Source organism: Arvicola amphibius, chromosome 2 (assembly GCF_903992535.2).
Source record: "Arvicola amphibius chromosome 2, mArvAmp1.2, whole genome shotgun sequence".
Classification (NCBI taxonomy): Eukaryota; Metazoa; Chordata; class Mammalia; order Rodentia; family Cricetidae; genus Arvicola; species Arvicola amphibius.
The window spans coordinates 57,750,094-57,766,844 of NC_052048.2; the positions used below are offsets into that span (position 1 = coordinate 57,750,094).

A 16,751-nucleotide genomic window follows, 5' to 3' on the forward strand; every position below is an offset into this window, starting at 1 on the left:
ACTAACTCCACCTCATGCTCTCCTGTCAGCCTCCTTACAGGAAATAAAACCATGTCTCTCGGGAGTCTGAGTGACCTGTTGAAGGAAGCCAAGAAACCCCTCTTTTGTTACTTCACCCAAAACGTGTTTGAGGGACAGAACACCATCCTGGTTCTCATCAGAGGTAGCTGGGAGAAACGCTCAAAACCTGTCCCCCAGGAGGGCAGGTGTTGTTTGCTCTCGGAGACAAAAGAACTGGTGGCTAGCTGGGCAGAAGGGGCAAGAATCTCAATACCATGCACATACCTTTAATGAAACCAGAGAAAAACCTTTGGTACATGACACACAAACACTTTTATTCATTTGTACTAAGAGTTGAGTGCGTGGCAGCAGGAAGCTCCAGTGCTCAGAACATGACAGCCCATCCTGTCACTTGGCAGACACACCCTGGAGGCTGTGGGAGAAGGAAGCTTCTCTGTGAGGTGGGCTCTGGAGGTAGGTGACAGTGGTACCAGGCTGCCCATGGAGTGGGGAGGGCCCTGATGACAGGTGGGCAAGTCCAGTCCCTACACTTGGGCCTATGATGCAGGAGAGACCTGTGGAAAGAAGCCTTCCCAAGTAGGATTCACAATCCTACTTGAGTAGGGAGCAGCACCTAGGCAGATGGCACCACAGAGCCATCCAGAGAAGACTCATGCCCAAACTCAGGACCCTCCCCAAATCCAAGAAACAAAGCAACTCAGATGGGGCAGAACCAAAACAGTATCTGAATAAGTACACACTCCAAAGGCCTAAGAAAAATGCATTTCTGTGTGACCCTGTATCCAGTCTTCACTAACAAATAAATATGTACAAGGCAATCATCTCCCCCGGGAAGACAGAATCACTGTGAAAACACACAAGGCCAAGGTCACATAATATCCTTATCTTCAACCTCAACCATAAAACACACCTATCATTCCAGCCCTACACATTAACATCCAGCATTCAGAACCTCACTGTAGAGACTGAAGACAAATTACTATTTACCAAGAATTCCAAATACAGAGTTTAGAAAAATGACTTTAAAAGTCTGAACTCTTCATTCCCAAAGTATGAGTCTAGAAAGAGGGTCTACTAGCAGGCCACTGGTGGGTGCCAGGCCACCCCAATTGCCTTTCAGACTAGCTGCCTGTGCAACCTGCCTCAGCCTGAATTTGGCTTCACCATGGCATACAGTGTAGTGAGACCAACACACCCACCAAGACCATCCTAGCAGGTGAGAAGCAGTCTGTCACACAAGATCTCAGAAAAGAACCAAATTTCTAGATGTCTCGGGCAAAATGTTAACACACTACAATAGAAGGCCCTGCCCAGACTTAGTGCAGAGACGCACCTGAGCAGGGAGCCGTGCTCCACCCACTTACTGCAGGAATCTTTTAATGTAACAAGTGCTACCCAGCTCAGGCCCATGGAGACCTGGGAAAGGCTGGAATGCAGACACATGGCATGGACACGGTGTCTATCTCACCGAGGGCAACCTGTGGAGGCAGTTTCAAAGAGTATGGCCCATACTGTCTCTTGCTGGACCAGAATGAAAGCACTTTTCATGCATGTATCCCAAAGTCTCAAAGAATCAGACTGAACTGCTGAGCAAAAGTCACATGAGATCTCCTGGTCCACACCACAATCATCCGAGGTCTTGAAACAGAGCCTGGAACATGTTCTTGTTTGCTCGGGCTGCTGTCACTGAAGGTCCTGCAGGTTGATGGTGCTTCCTGGTGCCTGCATACTCTCCAGCCCAGCAAACCCTCCAGGTGATGGAAGCACCTCCTGCAAAACCAAGCAGAAAAGTGAAGAGGGGTGGGGTAGGAGGAGAAGGAGAAGGCACAGCAAAGACTTATCCCATACTTTGTTCCTTCAGAGAACATTCTTTTGACCCCAGCACAAGGCAGAGACAAGCAGATCTCTGTGAGTTCTAGGCCAGCTACTCAGGGCTACATAGTGAGACCCTGCCTCAAAAACAAAATAAAACAAAACAAAACCAAAAATACCCAAAACAACAACAAAAAATGTGAACTCAGAACCATTATGCTTTCCCAGATTTTTTTCTAGGCTTACTGATGGGTCCATATATATTCAAGCACCCATGTACATTCCTGTAAAACAAAACAAAAACCAAAAAATCGAGATAATATCTGCTTATAGCCTGCAGGCAGTAGGCGGCCCATGCAGAGGGATGGCCATGGGTGGTACCCATCACTCTCCTGCTAGAATCCAGCACTCCTACTTTGGTCTTGTAGGCTTCAAGCTGTAGAGGGCAGGTCTCAGGTCACCAGTAGTTTGTACTTCCCTCCTTTATTGCCTCTTGCTCTCTTCGCCACCACCCCGTATCTTCTTCCTTCCTTTTCTGTGCTTTTTAGAGACAAATTCTTGCTATGTGGCTCAAGTGGCTTCAAATGTGCAGTTTTCCAACCCTTGTCTCCTGGTTAATGGGTATCATCTACATCTATCACGTCTGGCTCAGATTTCCTTTCTTTAGGACTAGTGTTCTGAGGGGCTTAGAACGGTACAAATGACATTTCTGAGGAAGGTCGGCAGTCTGAAAAGTGACTTTCACTCAGACCTAGAGCTGCACTGGTGGCTGCCCACTCTCAGCTTAACCACCCACCGACATAGCACAGCTACTGAACTTATCTGGGTGCATCTCACTCATGGGGAATTTTGAACTGGAGTGTGCAGTGGTCACAGGCACACTACGTTTCACCTGTTCTACAAACAGATACTGCAGTGTCATTCAAGCCTTATTTGAAGCCGTGACCCCATCTTTTCAAAGAAGTTCAAGGTGGCTGGACCTGACCAGCAACCCAGTGCATCTCCAGGACAAGTCTATGGCAGCTGCTAACCCACGCTATAGCCTCCTGACATGGGTAACCTGGGATGGATGTGTTCTACTGAGAAGAGCAAGGACTGTAGGCACCCAGACCTGGAGGACGTAGACAGGCAGATCCACGGTGAAGTAGGGGTGGAAGGCAGAGCGCTGAGGGCTGAGGGCCAGTGGCAAGCCTCCTTCACCTGAGGGGTCATCCTGGGGAGGCAACATCAAGAACTATCACACACTGGTAATCAGAAAGCAGAAGCATTGGCCCCTCCATATCTCTCACTTTGAATCCAGTCCAAAGTTCAGTTTAGTCTGGAATCTTCTGCTGCCTGACTCCCTATGTTTATTATTTATTTCAGCACTCAAAAACTGTTCCATGTCCCAACAGTACCACTCCTCCTATAGTATACTAAATTCTGTGTGGACGCCCTGGTACTTTCTCAAGCCCACGGGAAGGCCTTCTCTCTGTTCCCATCTTACCTATGGGCCAAACAGAGGCCTGAAAGCAGATGACCCAAGATGAGGCTGCCAGGTCCCCAGAAGCAAGTCAGGAAAGAATGGTTTTGCCTTCTCATAATGCATATTCAATCAGAGTTGCCTACCACCCCCAAACTGAGCACTCTGTTCTTAAGCACTCCATCCTCCCACTTCCCCAAGGACCTTCTAAGTGCTGTTTCCATCTCTGACAACAAAACTGAAGCTGAGGGCCAATTAGCTGTCAAAAGACAGATGAAGGAGTTATACCCAGGTGCACACACTTTCCAGTGGGCTCGTTTTCTGCCTGTGGTGGCACTTTTCTTACAACCTCTTCACCCTACACCCTGAGCCCTGGAAGTGCCTCTGCAAGCTGACCTGCACACTGCGGCTATACTACTTTGGGACAAGCCTTCCACCCTTTTCGCTGTCCCTATCTCTAGGAGTCCTTGATCTATCCCACAGTTTCAAGCTGTTCTACCATTGGGTCAAACTAGGAGGAAGGAACATGATTTTCAGCTCATTTCTCCACACAAGCCCAAGTCTCTGCCCACTAAACCCTCACATGTTTCTTTTTTGGTCTAGAACCCTTTCATTGCCTCTTTCCCCAGGCCACTCTTTGCCGCTCCCCCCTACCCCCCCATTTATCTGAGCCCTGCAGGCCCTTTACAGCCTTCTACCCCTGGTCCCACCTCTTTCCTTCATGGTTCTCTCCCAGATGGACCTTGCCTGTCTCTAAGCTCCACCCTCAGTCTCTGACAACTAGATTTGCACTGGCCTACTGGAGTTTCATCTACAGCCCTAAGTGGTGTGCACCATGCAGGTGTGTGCGACTGAGTCAGAATATAGCCAGATCTCTCAGCCTTCAAACCTCTTCCTTCCCCATTCCACCTCCTCAGAGGTCATCTTGGTAGTGCAGGTATGTATGGGGCCGCTGAGTGACTTGGCAGTGAGCTCCCATAGATGGCTGTCAAATAAAGGTCTGTCGAGCCCCCAAAGAGGTGACTCAGCCCTATCTTCAGTGAGCAACAAGAAAGCAGAAAAATCAAAAAGGCCCCACCACTTTCACATGAAAGCCTGTACCAGCTGCTGTGCAGGCAGTGGTGCCCAGAAGCACGGCCAGAGCAGTCTAAAGAGAGTTTATAGGAGAGTCTGGGTAGAGGTGGGGCAACATGAATATCAGCAGCTGTGAGGCTTACATATGGCCAGCATGGGCCGTCTCAGATGCCTCCAGCCTGCATAAAATGATCCCAAGCAGACCTTGGCAAGACAGAGGCACAAGCCATTACACCTCCAAGAGATGTGGGGAAGATGGACCAGGTTGAGGGGACTAGACACAGGGTAACATAGTGCCACAAACCTGATACGTCAGTCCTAACAAAGGCAAGGGCTTGCACAGATGCAGTGAGACAGGCTGGGAAGAAGAGAGAGGCTGGGGTTATTAAGATGGCTGGGACAGGACACAGGACTTGGAGCAGTTTACTGAAAGGGCAGCGGCCACCCCTCCACCATCTTGCCCCTGAAGACCTCAGCATTCACGTGCGTGGTTCCTACCTGCAGAACAGGGATCTGGACACACTGCAGACCAGCTGCAGGGGCTGGTGCTGGCATATTTCCACTGTGTACCATGAGGTTTCCACAGAAACAACTGTGCTGGCCTGAGTGGACATGAGGATGGCTGGCCATGCCACCTTTTATTTTCCCATGAGCAGTCTCAGATGTTCCTAAAACCAAGCAGATAAGAAAAGCACATCTAACAATGCTTCCCTGGCCGGGCTCTGGCCCTGACTGAGGATTTGTGAGGAAGAAGCTTCATGGTTCCCATCATCCTATACAGCTTCACTGACTTGAACATTGTTCCAAAGGAATTTTCATGAGGCAAGAGGTAAAACAGACAAACCAACCAGATTTTAATGGAAAACTTATCAAACCTATTATAATCATTTTGCCTGACAGAACCTGAATCTAGGTGCTCCTTCTCTGAAGGCCATGTCCCTAAACTCCCACAGCTCCTGGCAGGTAGAAAACTCAAAAGCTTTAGTACTCTGCACCCAAAGGTGTGCCATGGCAGCTGGCTTTGCCACCCAGCCTGGCCTTCTAGTTGCAGCAAGATTTCTTTTTCTTTTTTAAACATGGAGGTGGTGGTGGCACGCCTTTAATCTTAGCACTTGGGAGGCAGAGGCAGGCAGATCTCTGTAAGTTTTAGGCCAGCCTGGTAAACAAAGTGAGTTCCAGGACAGCCAGAGTTGTTACACAGAGAAATCCTACCTTGAAAAACCAAACCAAACCAAACTAAAAAAACAATAGCCCTCGGCAAGGCTCACGACTCCTGTGGACCTGCTTACCTCACTCCTGAAGGTCACCAGCACCTTGAGGTGTCCTGAGTATGTTGTACTCATGTTTGTGGCTGGTATGATACCTGGGGCCATAGGCAAAGGGCTTCCCTTTGCTTTTCTCACAGCCCACTTTCTAGGGCGAGGTGGGGGCGCTAAGGAACCATTTCTTAAAGTGCAAATATTAACTAGGTTGATGGACCAGGTGAGGAGAGCCCATGTTATAAGCAGAGACTAAGCTCTCCTCATTGCAGGAAGAGTGGTTCCACTACAGTTTCAACTCATCTGCCAGAGTCTCTGCCAAAATCCCTTGTTTATGCAGTTTTACTGCCTAAGTGCTCCCTCTGTTCATAGCAGATCAGGGTTGGGACTGGGTCTGTCAAAGCAAGAAGCTTCCAGTCACTGCTTCTTGAACATCTATACTATCTTACTCAGCTCCAGAACTATACACGTGAACTTTTATGCTTTTAAATTTCTTATTAACCCAGCATGCTTCTCTGGCATAAAAATAAGGACATAGCTGGTGTGTGCCGTGTGTGTGTGTGTATGTGTGTATTCTACACTGCATGTCCTAAGGTTTGCCTGGGTGTTTTTCAGTGTAGCTGTTACAAGGATAAGAGTGTAAGGAATTCATGTTTCCAGAGTATTCAATCCCAGTCATGCTGGACACCCACCTTGTTAAGCCAGGTGCTCACAGTGGCTTATCCTTTCCTTTGCCAACCTATATGACCTCCTATTTATCCTTCCCAGTGAACTTAAAACTGACAGGTGGATTTTTAACTATTTGGTTGTTGGAATTTGAGATTTTTTTTTAAAAAAAGAAACTGAGGAAAATAAGCCAATAATGTGACTTGAAAGCTTTCTGCCAAAAATCTGGCAGACCTTACCCTGCCTGTCCTTGTCACTGTGGCCCTGGAATGGCTTACTTTTGTCTTGTCATTACCATCTATTTCTCCACTATCTTATTTACTGTTTAACCGAAAAGCAAGGAGCTGAGTGACCCATCATAGTGCCACTCTTTCCCACAGGTGTCTTGAGACTACTCATGCTTTGTACTGAAGCCTTTCCAAGTTCAATGATATCATCATGATAAGCTATCACCATGCTCCTCTCCACCAACCTCTGCAAACCTCCCATCAGAGAGTCAAATACTGCCACGAAGTTGGTTGGATGTCTTTCCTAGATTCTCAGGGAATTGTCTTTGGCTGCTCTCTAATAAAAATTGTGATGGCTTCCCAGCACTAGGGAGTCGGAGGCAGGTGGATCTCTGTGAGTTCGAGGCCAGCCTGGTCTACAAGAGCTAGCTCCAGGAGAGGCTACAAAGCTACAGAGAAACCCTGTCTCAAACAAACAAACAAACAAACAAACAAAATGGCGATGGCCACTATGATTAGGGGGACATCTTGGGTTCTCAGTTAATTAAGGCCTGAAAGACTGTGACAGTTACTGATTGATTGTAGAAACATTATGGTTTTCCGGTCTTTGACATGGTCAATCATGCTGGCAGGCTGCCTAACTAACCAGGAGCCCCTTGAAACTCTAGGCAAGCCTTACCCACTCCTTACAGTCCACTTCAACCAAGGAAGGGCAGACATAGCACATGGCCTATGGGTTCGGGTAATCCTGGGACCAGTCTGCCTTAGATTCTAGTCCTGGTATTGATCCTCATTGGCTATTACTGCTTCATGTTCCAAGATCCTCATCCAGAAATGGAGATAACAGGACATATACCTTTCAGAGTTTTAGAGAGGACTAGGGGTTGGCTAATAGACACAATACAATGACTCAGAACCAGGCCAGGTGCACAGAAAACCTTAGATACGACAACTCTGTCAGGCTTTAATATGAAGGGTATTTTATACATACACTAAAAATAACTATTTGAAATATGCTTCATGGCTGAGTGATCTGTGTGTTTTATTACTCATTAGCAAGTATTTTCTGCATCTTCATTATGTGGTACAATGATACTTCCCCCAGTAAATCTATCATCAAAATGCAGTGGTAGCTGACGGTGCTTCATACCACTAGACCCAGCATTTAAGACAGGATAGTTTGGGACTACATAATGAGACCCTTTACAGTGTACCCTGTTCCCACCACCCCAGCAGTATGGAGACAACAATGGGGACAAGGACAGAAGATTTTCAGCCTTCATGTCCTTAGAGGCTACTACCCAGGCTCCCCCAGAACCTGATCCTGTGATCAGAGAGATGAGGCTCAGGTGGGTGGGAACCAGACAGGCTGCTGTTGTGTGGCAGGAACTATCTCCCTTGTCTGTTTCTTTGCACTGTTCCTCTTCTAGACTCTGGTGACACCATTTTTCTTGCTCCCTTCTCTTTGGTAGGGGGTAGTCCCTTAATGTTACGGTCACTCTGGATGTTTGCTTCTCAATGACTAGTGCCACTGTGCTCAAGTGGCTGCCTGCAATGATGCCTTTAGTTGTGGTTTGGAGAATGAAAGAGCTCAGGCTCAGAACAGAGATGACCAGAGCCCACCCAAGATCATTTACAGACACAGCCTGTAGAGAGCAGCCATTCAACAGTCCTCCAAGGCCAGTGCCTGAAAGAACTTTACCAAACTTAACACACAGAGAAGAGAGACTAGGCATAGCTGGAGCAGAGGCACCTGGCTAATGGACAAACCATGTGGTGACAGTGTAAAGTCTATACTCCACTTTGGTTCCCCAAAGCCACCTCAACTATAGGCCTGCACGTTCTAGGTGTGTGTGTGTGTGTGTGTGTGTGTGTGTGTGGCCCATAAGATGGGCCAAAGCTCCTGCAGCTAAATGACATTCCCATGAAATCCAAACCCAACTAGTGTTTTGCACTTAAACTTCCATGGAATTTTATAGATGTCACTAAATTCGCTCCTAGAAAGAGAAGTGTCAGCAGTGTGACTCCTGGGCTGACAGCAAACCTCTTCCTTCAAGGAGTCCCTTCTTCATTCATGATGGCAGCCAAAGGAGGGGGGGCAGAACCTGTGATACACATGCCCAAAGATACTTGTTTTAAAGTGAAAAGATTACAACGAAGGTAAGATCACTGACTCAAGCCTCAACTCAGCCACATGCACATGGCACAGCTACATAGTTCTCTGGCTATAGACTAGGCTTTGCTGGAACGAGTAGGTCACCCCAGGGCTACCAAAGCAATTGAGTGGAAAGCACATGCCTACCCTGGCTTCTTTCTCCTGCTTCTCTTGAAAGGGAATCACACATCTCTGTGTACTAATGACACCAGAGAGCTTGGGAAAGCTTCACAAGCCACTCAGAAGAAATGCCTACTCTACTGCTTGCTATTTTAATGTAAGTTTTAATTTCAGTTTTTAAAATTACAAAACTGATGTATTCTCAAATACAAAAAGTAGAAATGACCACAGTAAAATATTCAATCTTTCTTCACACCCAGTGTTGGGTGAGACCATCTATGCATGTGCATGTCTTACCTAACTTCTATTTCGATGTATATACACAGATGTCCATCCATACACCCATCGTTCTTATAGACTGACTCACCTAAAACATTCACAAAGTGTACGGTTTTGTTGTCATACATCTGGGTTGTAAATATTTTCTTATCAAAATTTTGGTAGAATAGCAGCTTGCAGATGGGCCCTTTACATGGACTCCTGATATCTTCATAAGCCAGACAGTAAGGTGCAGCTGCACATGTAATCATTACCCGGCTTTGTTATTTTCCTCTTGGAATCATCACCTAATGACCCTGTAGACACCCAGGTCATCTTCAAGAGGGCCTCCTTGGATGCCTATGCAGCCACTCTGGCAGTCTTCTGCAAACACTTGTTCATGGTAGTGCTTGCCACCTTGAGTTCTCATCAGATGTGGCTCTGGTCAAATCCGCTGACAAGAGTGTTTACCATGCCTCTGGTGCCTTGGGCCTCCTGCCAGCACATGTGTAACATGTGAAGAACCGCCTCCTTGCCTAGCCTGCCAAGGTGACCGTGGGACAAAACGGGTCCTTCTGTTACAGCAGGTAGAGCAGAGTGCAGTTAAGTTGCTGGCTGTTGTTACAGCGTTTTCAAAAGCCCTAAACCCTTTGCAATCCACAAAGGGTAGCATTCAGTTGTTAGAAGTACACAGGGTCACTTCTGCCACATGCAAGGATGCACCAGGCCCTGTTTCTGTGTCCTGGACTCCAGTTTGTGACTCTACCCATGATACACCATCATTCTTTCTCTGCTGGGCCATTGTGGTAGACATGTGACAGGCTTGAGCATTTAGTGTAGTCCCTTGCTTTCTTGAGCTTTCTCACCTCATTCTGTCCTCAAGCCTCCTTGGACTTCCAAGTCAGTGTCACCACCTGTGGGATAAGTGTCAGGCCTGTAACACTCCTTTTCCTCACATCCAGTTATAGGAGCCCCTACTTCTAGACAGGTCCCAACTCCCTCTCACTGTTTGGCCACCACTGACCCCTAGACACGTTGGCTTCAGTTGGATGGCCACAGAAATCCCTAGACATTCTTGTTTCCTTCCACGCATGACATTTGTCAGTTTATTGTAAAAAGAGCAGGTGGAATGGCCTTTCAAGACTTCATGTCCCTTTTCGACTGACCCTCGCAGTGAAGACCAGAGATGTGATCATGGCTTATAAAGGGTAACAGCTGGGTCACCTTAGTGCCTCCACTCTCCTTCTGCCTTGTTAGTCTCTAGTGAGGTCAGCCTGACTTCTCTTTGGACAGGCCAACCACACTGCAGTCTCATGCCCTCCCTAGATTGTCTGCCACCTGTTTCCATCCCTGTGGCACCTTCTCATCTCCAGGTTTTATCTTTTCTGATGCCCCTGTCTCCCCTATTGAGAACTGAAGTTCTTCTCAGATCCCTTCCTGGTTCTTTCTTCATTAATTTCATCATTTGATTTACCCAGCCTTTTCTCATCAGGTACTTCCATTCCACTCAATGGATTGGGCATCCACTGTTCCCCTTTCCCTGGTGTACTGGAGGGAGGAAACTACACCACCGGGAACAACCTAATTCTAACTTCCAGCTAACTTCTGTTGTCTTCTCCATGTAGGAGAATGTCTGCCTGCTTGTGAAATTTCCTCCTGCAGGGCTGCTGTGACCCTGCAACCACATTTCTTCACTGCTAACTGCTGCCCCTTAGAGAACTCCAGATGGCAGACATTCTTTAACTGGACATTCAATTATCTCCTTTTGCTAATTTTTTAGCTGAATCTCTTCGGCTTTTCAACAGTGGAGTAGTCTATAAATTATCACATCTCCTCCAAAGAATCCACCTTAGTTCTATTTTTGGTTTATTTTCAAGGCAAAACCAGAAGAACATAAACACCTATGGCAAGAATAGGAAAAAAAAGCTAGGCAGTGGTGGCGCATGCCTTTAATCCCAGCACCTGGGAGGCAGAGGCAGGTGAATCTCTTAATTTGAGGCCAGCCTGGTCTACAGAGCTAGTTCCAAGCCAGGCTCCAAAGTTAAAGAGAAATCCTGTCTTGAAAAACAAAAACAGAAGAGTAAGAATAGGAGTAACTCCCAAATGACCTGGGCACACCTGTGCCCTTGAAGCACAGCACTGAGTGGGTGCTGGCTGCTAGTCTCAAACTCACCATGTAGCTGAGGACAACTTTGAACCTGTCCCCACTTGAGTACTGGTTATGACAGATGTGTGACACCAGTCAGCAGAAATCATCATGAAATTTCTGTTTTCACCAGTGATGCCTAGTAATTTTTTAGGGAATACAACTTAAGATCTATTGAGGGCTGGAGAGATGGCTCAGTGGCTAGGAGCGCTTGCTATACAGCACTCGAGTCCAAGTTTGCATCCCCAGAGCCAACATCAACAACCTGGGCATGGCTGAACATGCCTGTAACCCTAGAAATGACAGGAGGGGAAGGCACAGAAACAGAATTGCTGGGCCTAGCTAGAAGACAAGAGGGCTAGCTCCAGGTTCAGTGAGAGGCCCATCTCAAGGAAATAAGGGAGTGAAAAGTATGGGATTGCTGATGTTCCCTCCTCTGGTCGTGCACAAACATACCTGTTGAGAAAACAGTAGGGCTCTGATTATGATCCACTCAGAGTTTCCAATCCCTGTTTAGTCAGAATATAGTAAATACAAGATGTTCCAGACGCTGTTTAGAACACTTTACCTATTATTTTTAAGGAAGCACCTATGGCCAGTCTGTGTGGTTGACAACCTTTGCTGTTCCTATCCTAGGTAGAGTACGGTAAGTAGCCAATTGCACAATAGACTGATGCATGCACCTTTTCCATGTTATAGTGTTCACATTTGTTTTTCAGAATGCTGTGCTGTTGCAAGTACTATAATGTACTATCACAGTGTGTGTGATATGTTTCTGTTTTCACTGACAGTGCAACTTTTCTTTTGTTGTTTTTCCTTGATTCAAAGTCATCAGAAATGGAAACCAATGGCCTGGATAGCTGTGTGCATTTAAGAACATGCTTTGTTCCACCCAAGTCAAAAGTTCCAACCTGAACAGATGGTTACACAGCACTGGTTGTTACGTGCTTGTTTTCCACCTTGTACATCCTTTTCTTAAGAGGTTGCCTGTGCACACATCTGTACCTATCTTCCAGCCACATCCCTGGTCTATACACAGCAAGAGTCATCAGTAGCTTATACTCCAAGTGTCCTATGGCTACAGTCTCATTTAATCTCCACAAGAGATCCAAATAAGTGTTGCTACTGTTCAAGGTATCAAACTAGATAACTCCATGGCTATCACTTTCTGTTGTATTAGGTATTTTTTTTATTCTACTACCCAACAGCTTAGCAGGCTTTATTTTGGCTTCCAAATGAATTTTACTTTGTAATTTATACAAATGGTTAGAAAACAAAGTCCTGCCAAGATTTTTCCCTATGAAGATGTTAGTTGTAATTTTCTTCATTCCTCATTTCATGTACTATGTCTACAAACATTGGGTACAGATTATAGTCTATCTAGTAAATCAACTTCATTAGCCACATGAATACACACCCTTCACAGCCTCACTGTTTCTGCTGTCTGCACACAAGTTATAAGAGTCATTTTCAGTACTGCTAGGCCTTTACTCATTCTCTCCCTAGGTTTCTACCATATTTCATTTTGCACCTGAGAGCTAAGCTTTCAGAATAAATATTCTTTAATTCTGCTGTGTAACACACGGACAACAACCTCTCCATGCTAACGTTACCCCTGCTTTGGGGTTTGTTATGAGTCACTGTTTGCCTTCCCATACATTTCCCTAAGGGTGTGCTTTGCTTAGATGTATTCAATCTTTGTCTCCTGGCATGCACTTAAGACTTGTTTATACTTTCAGAGTGAAACAGAGGCCTTCGGGTTTTGGTCACACCGTGCCTCTTTTCCTTTCCCTGCTCTTAAGCCACTGCTCACTGCTTACTATGTGCAAGGACCTAAATTCAGTCTCTAGTAATGACCTTCCTTCTCCAAAGGTATTCTCATATTGAGATTTCTTACACTGGCGATTCTGTTAGGAGCAGCTAAATGCCTGAGCTGAAGATGCCAGCAGTGCTCTTGTATTACTCTCAGCAGCAGCACACTGGGAGCAGCCTTGGATTTTAGACCACATATTTTCTGAGAATACACATGCAGAATGCCTAACATTTACAGTAATGATGTCTGTTTGTTAAAGCCACATACCGTGTAGTCATACTGGGATTCTGTGCTCAGACTTAAATACAATTCATAATCTCTCATCGCAATGTCAAAATGCGGATACCCCGGAAACCTAAATTTTCCCCTCAAACTTGTTGCCAAAATAGCAGCACAACCCTACCTGAGAAGCCATTTAGTCTGAGCTGATCTCACATAGAGGAATGTTTCACCTTCAAAAAATCGTAACATTCTGCATAGAGAACACAGCTTAGATTGATAAAAATGGTATTTACAAATATCTCCTAGCATGGTCACTGAGAACTTAGGGCATATAGTTCACTAGCAGCCAGCAGTCTTGGACCCACAACCTGGTTGTAAATACCAGTCTCCAGTAAATGAACCAGGGCTCTCTGGAGAACTGGTTGACTGCAGGCAGGGACAAGTACACGATATGATGAATTCAAGACAGGGTACATTGGAAGGGCACAAGAATACACTTTGAGGAACTCCCAACGGGCACAGCCAGGACACTCAGAGCCACAAAATCAACGCTAGCCATACTAGAACCTGAGTCTATGCCGAGAGTGATAGAGTGCATCAGTGAGTGGGGAGGGAAAGCATGTACCTGTAGAGAACCCTAATACAAATCACCTGCACAACATCAGGGTCATACTATCACAGCCAAGACTCATTGTCTAGTGTTATCTGTGGAAAACATGAGAAACAAGATATCTTCTGCACATAGTGAACAATTAGCTTTGCTGAGCTCCTGGAAGATGACCTAGAATGTCCTGCCTGTAAGCATGTTTTTGCTTCCTGGATAGAAAGATAGCTCTGTAGTTAAAAGCACAGGATGTTCTTGCAGAGGACCAAGTTTGATTCCCAGTACCCATTTGCTAGCTCATAATTACCTGCAACTCTAGTTCCAGGGGATATAATGCCATCTTTTGGCCTATAAGGGTACCAGGCACAGGGGTGGTACATGAACATACACACAAGTTGAGAACCAGCCCTGTCCCCCGCCCCTAAAATTAAAAACAAACAAAAAAAGAAGACTGTTATGTTTCCCTGGGGTACTTAAGCCATTTCAGAGAGCAAATGATAACAGTGTGATGTATAGTACAGTCCTGGGTCACAAACTGCCAACCCTACCTCTGGAGGTGCTGGGCCTTACATAACTGAGTCCCAATAAGCGCTGTAGATAGCATGCTTCAGGTGAGTTCTTCTGGTCACCAGCGCTGGAAAAAGTTCACGCTGTCCTCCTCACATAGACCCTGCTCTTGGTCTGATCCTGTCATTTCACTGCAGAACACTGACTGAGTACAAGAGCTTTCAGTGGGCTGTGAGCTCCAGAGAATGACCAAAGCTACGAGTATAGCTGGGGGCACACAACCGCAAAAATCTATGTCGTGTCAATACACTTATACCCAGCACAATGCACAAATACACATCACCTCCAGCTCTAAAAGAGCTGAACAACAAAAGAAGCCTTCTTTTGTCTAACAAAAGAAGGCTTCAGGAAATGCACATGGAGTCTGTCTGCAGGCCAAGGAACTGTATTCTTCAAAAGCATCATGACAGGTAAGAAGGGCCGAGTCCCTGACATGCCTGGAGACCATGAAGACCTGACAACAGAGCCCAGGTGGGAGACGGGACCTGGGGAACACCAGCTGAGAGTGAACGTCCCATGATTGTGACAGCAAACGCTCTCAGTAAGATTCACCAGGGCTACGGAGAGGATGCAAGGAGTGGCTGGGTGACATGATGGTGACACTACTATTGTGCACGGTCACCTGAGTCAGAAAGGGTCTGTAAGTGTGAACTTACAGTACATATTAGGAGAGGCACAAGTGGCTCCAAGGACTATTTAAAAGCGGGACTCTACATGGACTCCCTCCTGGCTGGTCACAGGATTTCAAGAGTGCTTTTTAAGAAAGACAGGTAGGTGGCAGAGATAATCCTTCACCCTGGCAGGGACATTTTGCTTCTTTTCACCCACAAAAGCCAGACACCTTGCAGATGCCACAGTTCTATTTCCCTTCAAAGTCTATAAAACATTTAAAATGAATACATGAAATGCTGTGATTGTCACAGAAGATGGCCAGAAACTACTACCAAAGACCTGATGCAGACTTAAGCACCTCAACTTTCTCCTATCAATTATATCTCAAGGTGAAGAACAAGAGGCCACTCTTTAGACAAATGCCCTAGCTAATAAGAGGAAGGCAGAACTATTATCACCTTCTCTGCAGACCCCAGGGATCTAATGGTGCTAGGTGCTAGTCACTAAAGGCTGCTATGAAACAGTTCAGGTGACTCCACAAAGAACCCAGCACCACTTCAAAGAGTTTTACTAACTCTCCTCTCCCTAAAGGAATCAATCAGATCAAGCCCCAAGATGTAATAGCTAATTTAGGGAAACACATAATGAGAGGAAGTGCTCAACTACACCAGTGAGGCAAGCTGCAAAAGCCACCTGAGCAGGCAGGACAGACCAACCCACACAGTACTCCACCAAACACGGGAGAGTAGGAGGGAGGGGAGGAGAGAGAGGGGGGGGGGGGGGGGGGGAGGGGGGGGGAGAGGGAAGAGAGAGCGGGGGGGGGAGAGGGGAGAGGGGGGAGAGAGAGAGAGGACAGAGAGAGAGAGAGGAGAGAGAGAGAGAGAGAGAGAGAGAGAGAGAGAGAGAGAGAGAGAGAGAGAGAGAGAGAGAGAGTATTTTGTGATGGAGATGAGAGAGGAAAACGTTATGGCTCTAAACCAGAAGAGTAGCTGCCAAGTACAGCCTCAAACTTCTCTGTGGATTCTAATGCCAACAGGTGTCAGCAGTGGGTATGGCATTTTAGACAACAAAAACCACATTTGCCAAATACCAATATTTTAAGGACTTTAAGTGTCTTTGATTTTTTAAAATGTCATACTGCAGTTGATAACCAAGTAATTAATCTCTGAAGATACTGCTCCAGCGTAGTGAGAGCAATAAATTTTGTACCTCAAGTCTAAAGCACTCCCTTTCCTCCAATTCCACAATTAATTATGACTGGGCTCAATAAAACCATCTGACTTTCTTAATGCATCTGGCTTGCATGTGATAATTTTTTTCTGCAGACCTCTATGTCCCCTTTTATTTTCCCTGCAAATTTCACACTACAAGTTTTGGATTCCTGCATCACAGAACTGTTCTTTCTAAGTCATAAGTGATACTGACAGGCATACTGGGAAACATCTGTCTGAAGAAAACTATTATTTTAAATCAGAGCTATGACTTAAGAACAGAAAGACATAAAATTGCATCAAGTAAGTTTAAGCAAATGTAAAGATGAATGATGCCTGAGAACACCAAAGAGCTCTGCTGACATTAAACAGGATTCACCAGTCTCCGTTCAGCACTGTACCTTCAACCCATGTGCAGAAGGGGCAGCACTTGAGACCACAGACACACGTGATACTCATGTGATACTGTTTTGTTTCGTTTTCTCATTCAGGTGAGCTGCTGCTCTTAAAGGATCAGGCTGA

The 16,751-nt window shown here is 46.0% G+C and overlaps 1 protein-coding gene across 6 annotated transcripts in view; it reads right to left on the reverse strand.

The window, feature by feature from the left end:
* Positions 1 to 314: 314 nt before the first annotated feature.
* The window catches only part of Zxdc (ZXD family zinc finger C), a 31,891-nt gene continuing 15,454 nt past the window's right edge, over positions 315 to 16,751 (reverse strand). The window contains exons 8-11 of one of the 6 annotated variants that reach the window (XM_038318383.2): positions 4,868 to 5,037; positions 4,674 to 4,727; positions 2,945 to 3,046; positions 315 to 1,791 (exon numbers count right to left, since the gene is read on the reverse strand). In XM_038318383.2, coding sequence (XP_038174311.1) covers positions 1,705 to 1,791; positions 2,945 to 3,046; positions 4,674 to 4,727; positions 4,868 to 5,037 — 413 coding nt within the window. In that variant the 3' untranslated portion in view covers positions 315 to 1,704. Of the gene's footprint in view, positions 1,792 to 2,944; positions 3,047 to 4,673; positions 4,728 to 4,867; positions 5,038 to 6,517; positions 9,969 to 10,903; positions 13,486 to 16,751 lie in introns of those variants that run through there. The other 5 variants (XM_038318384.2, XM_038318388.1, XM_038318386.1 and 2 more) reach the window with 5 other exon arrangements.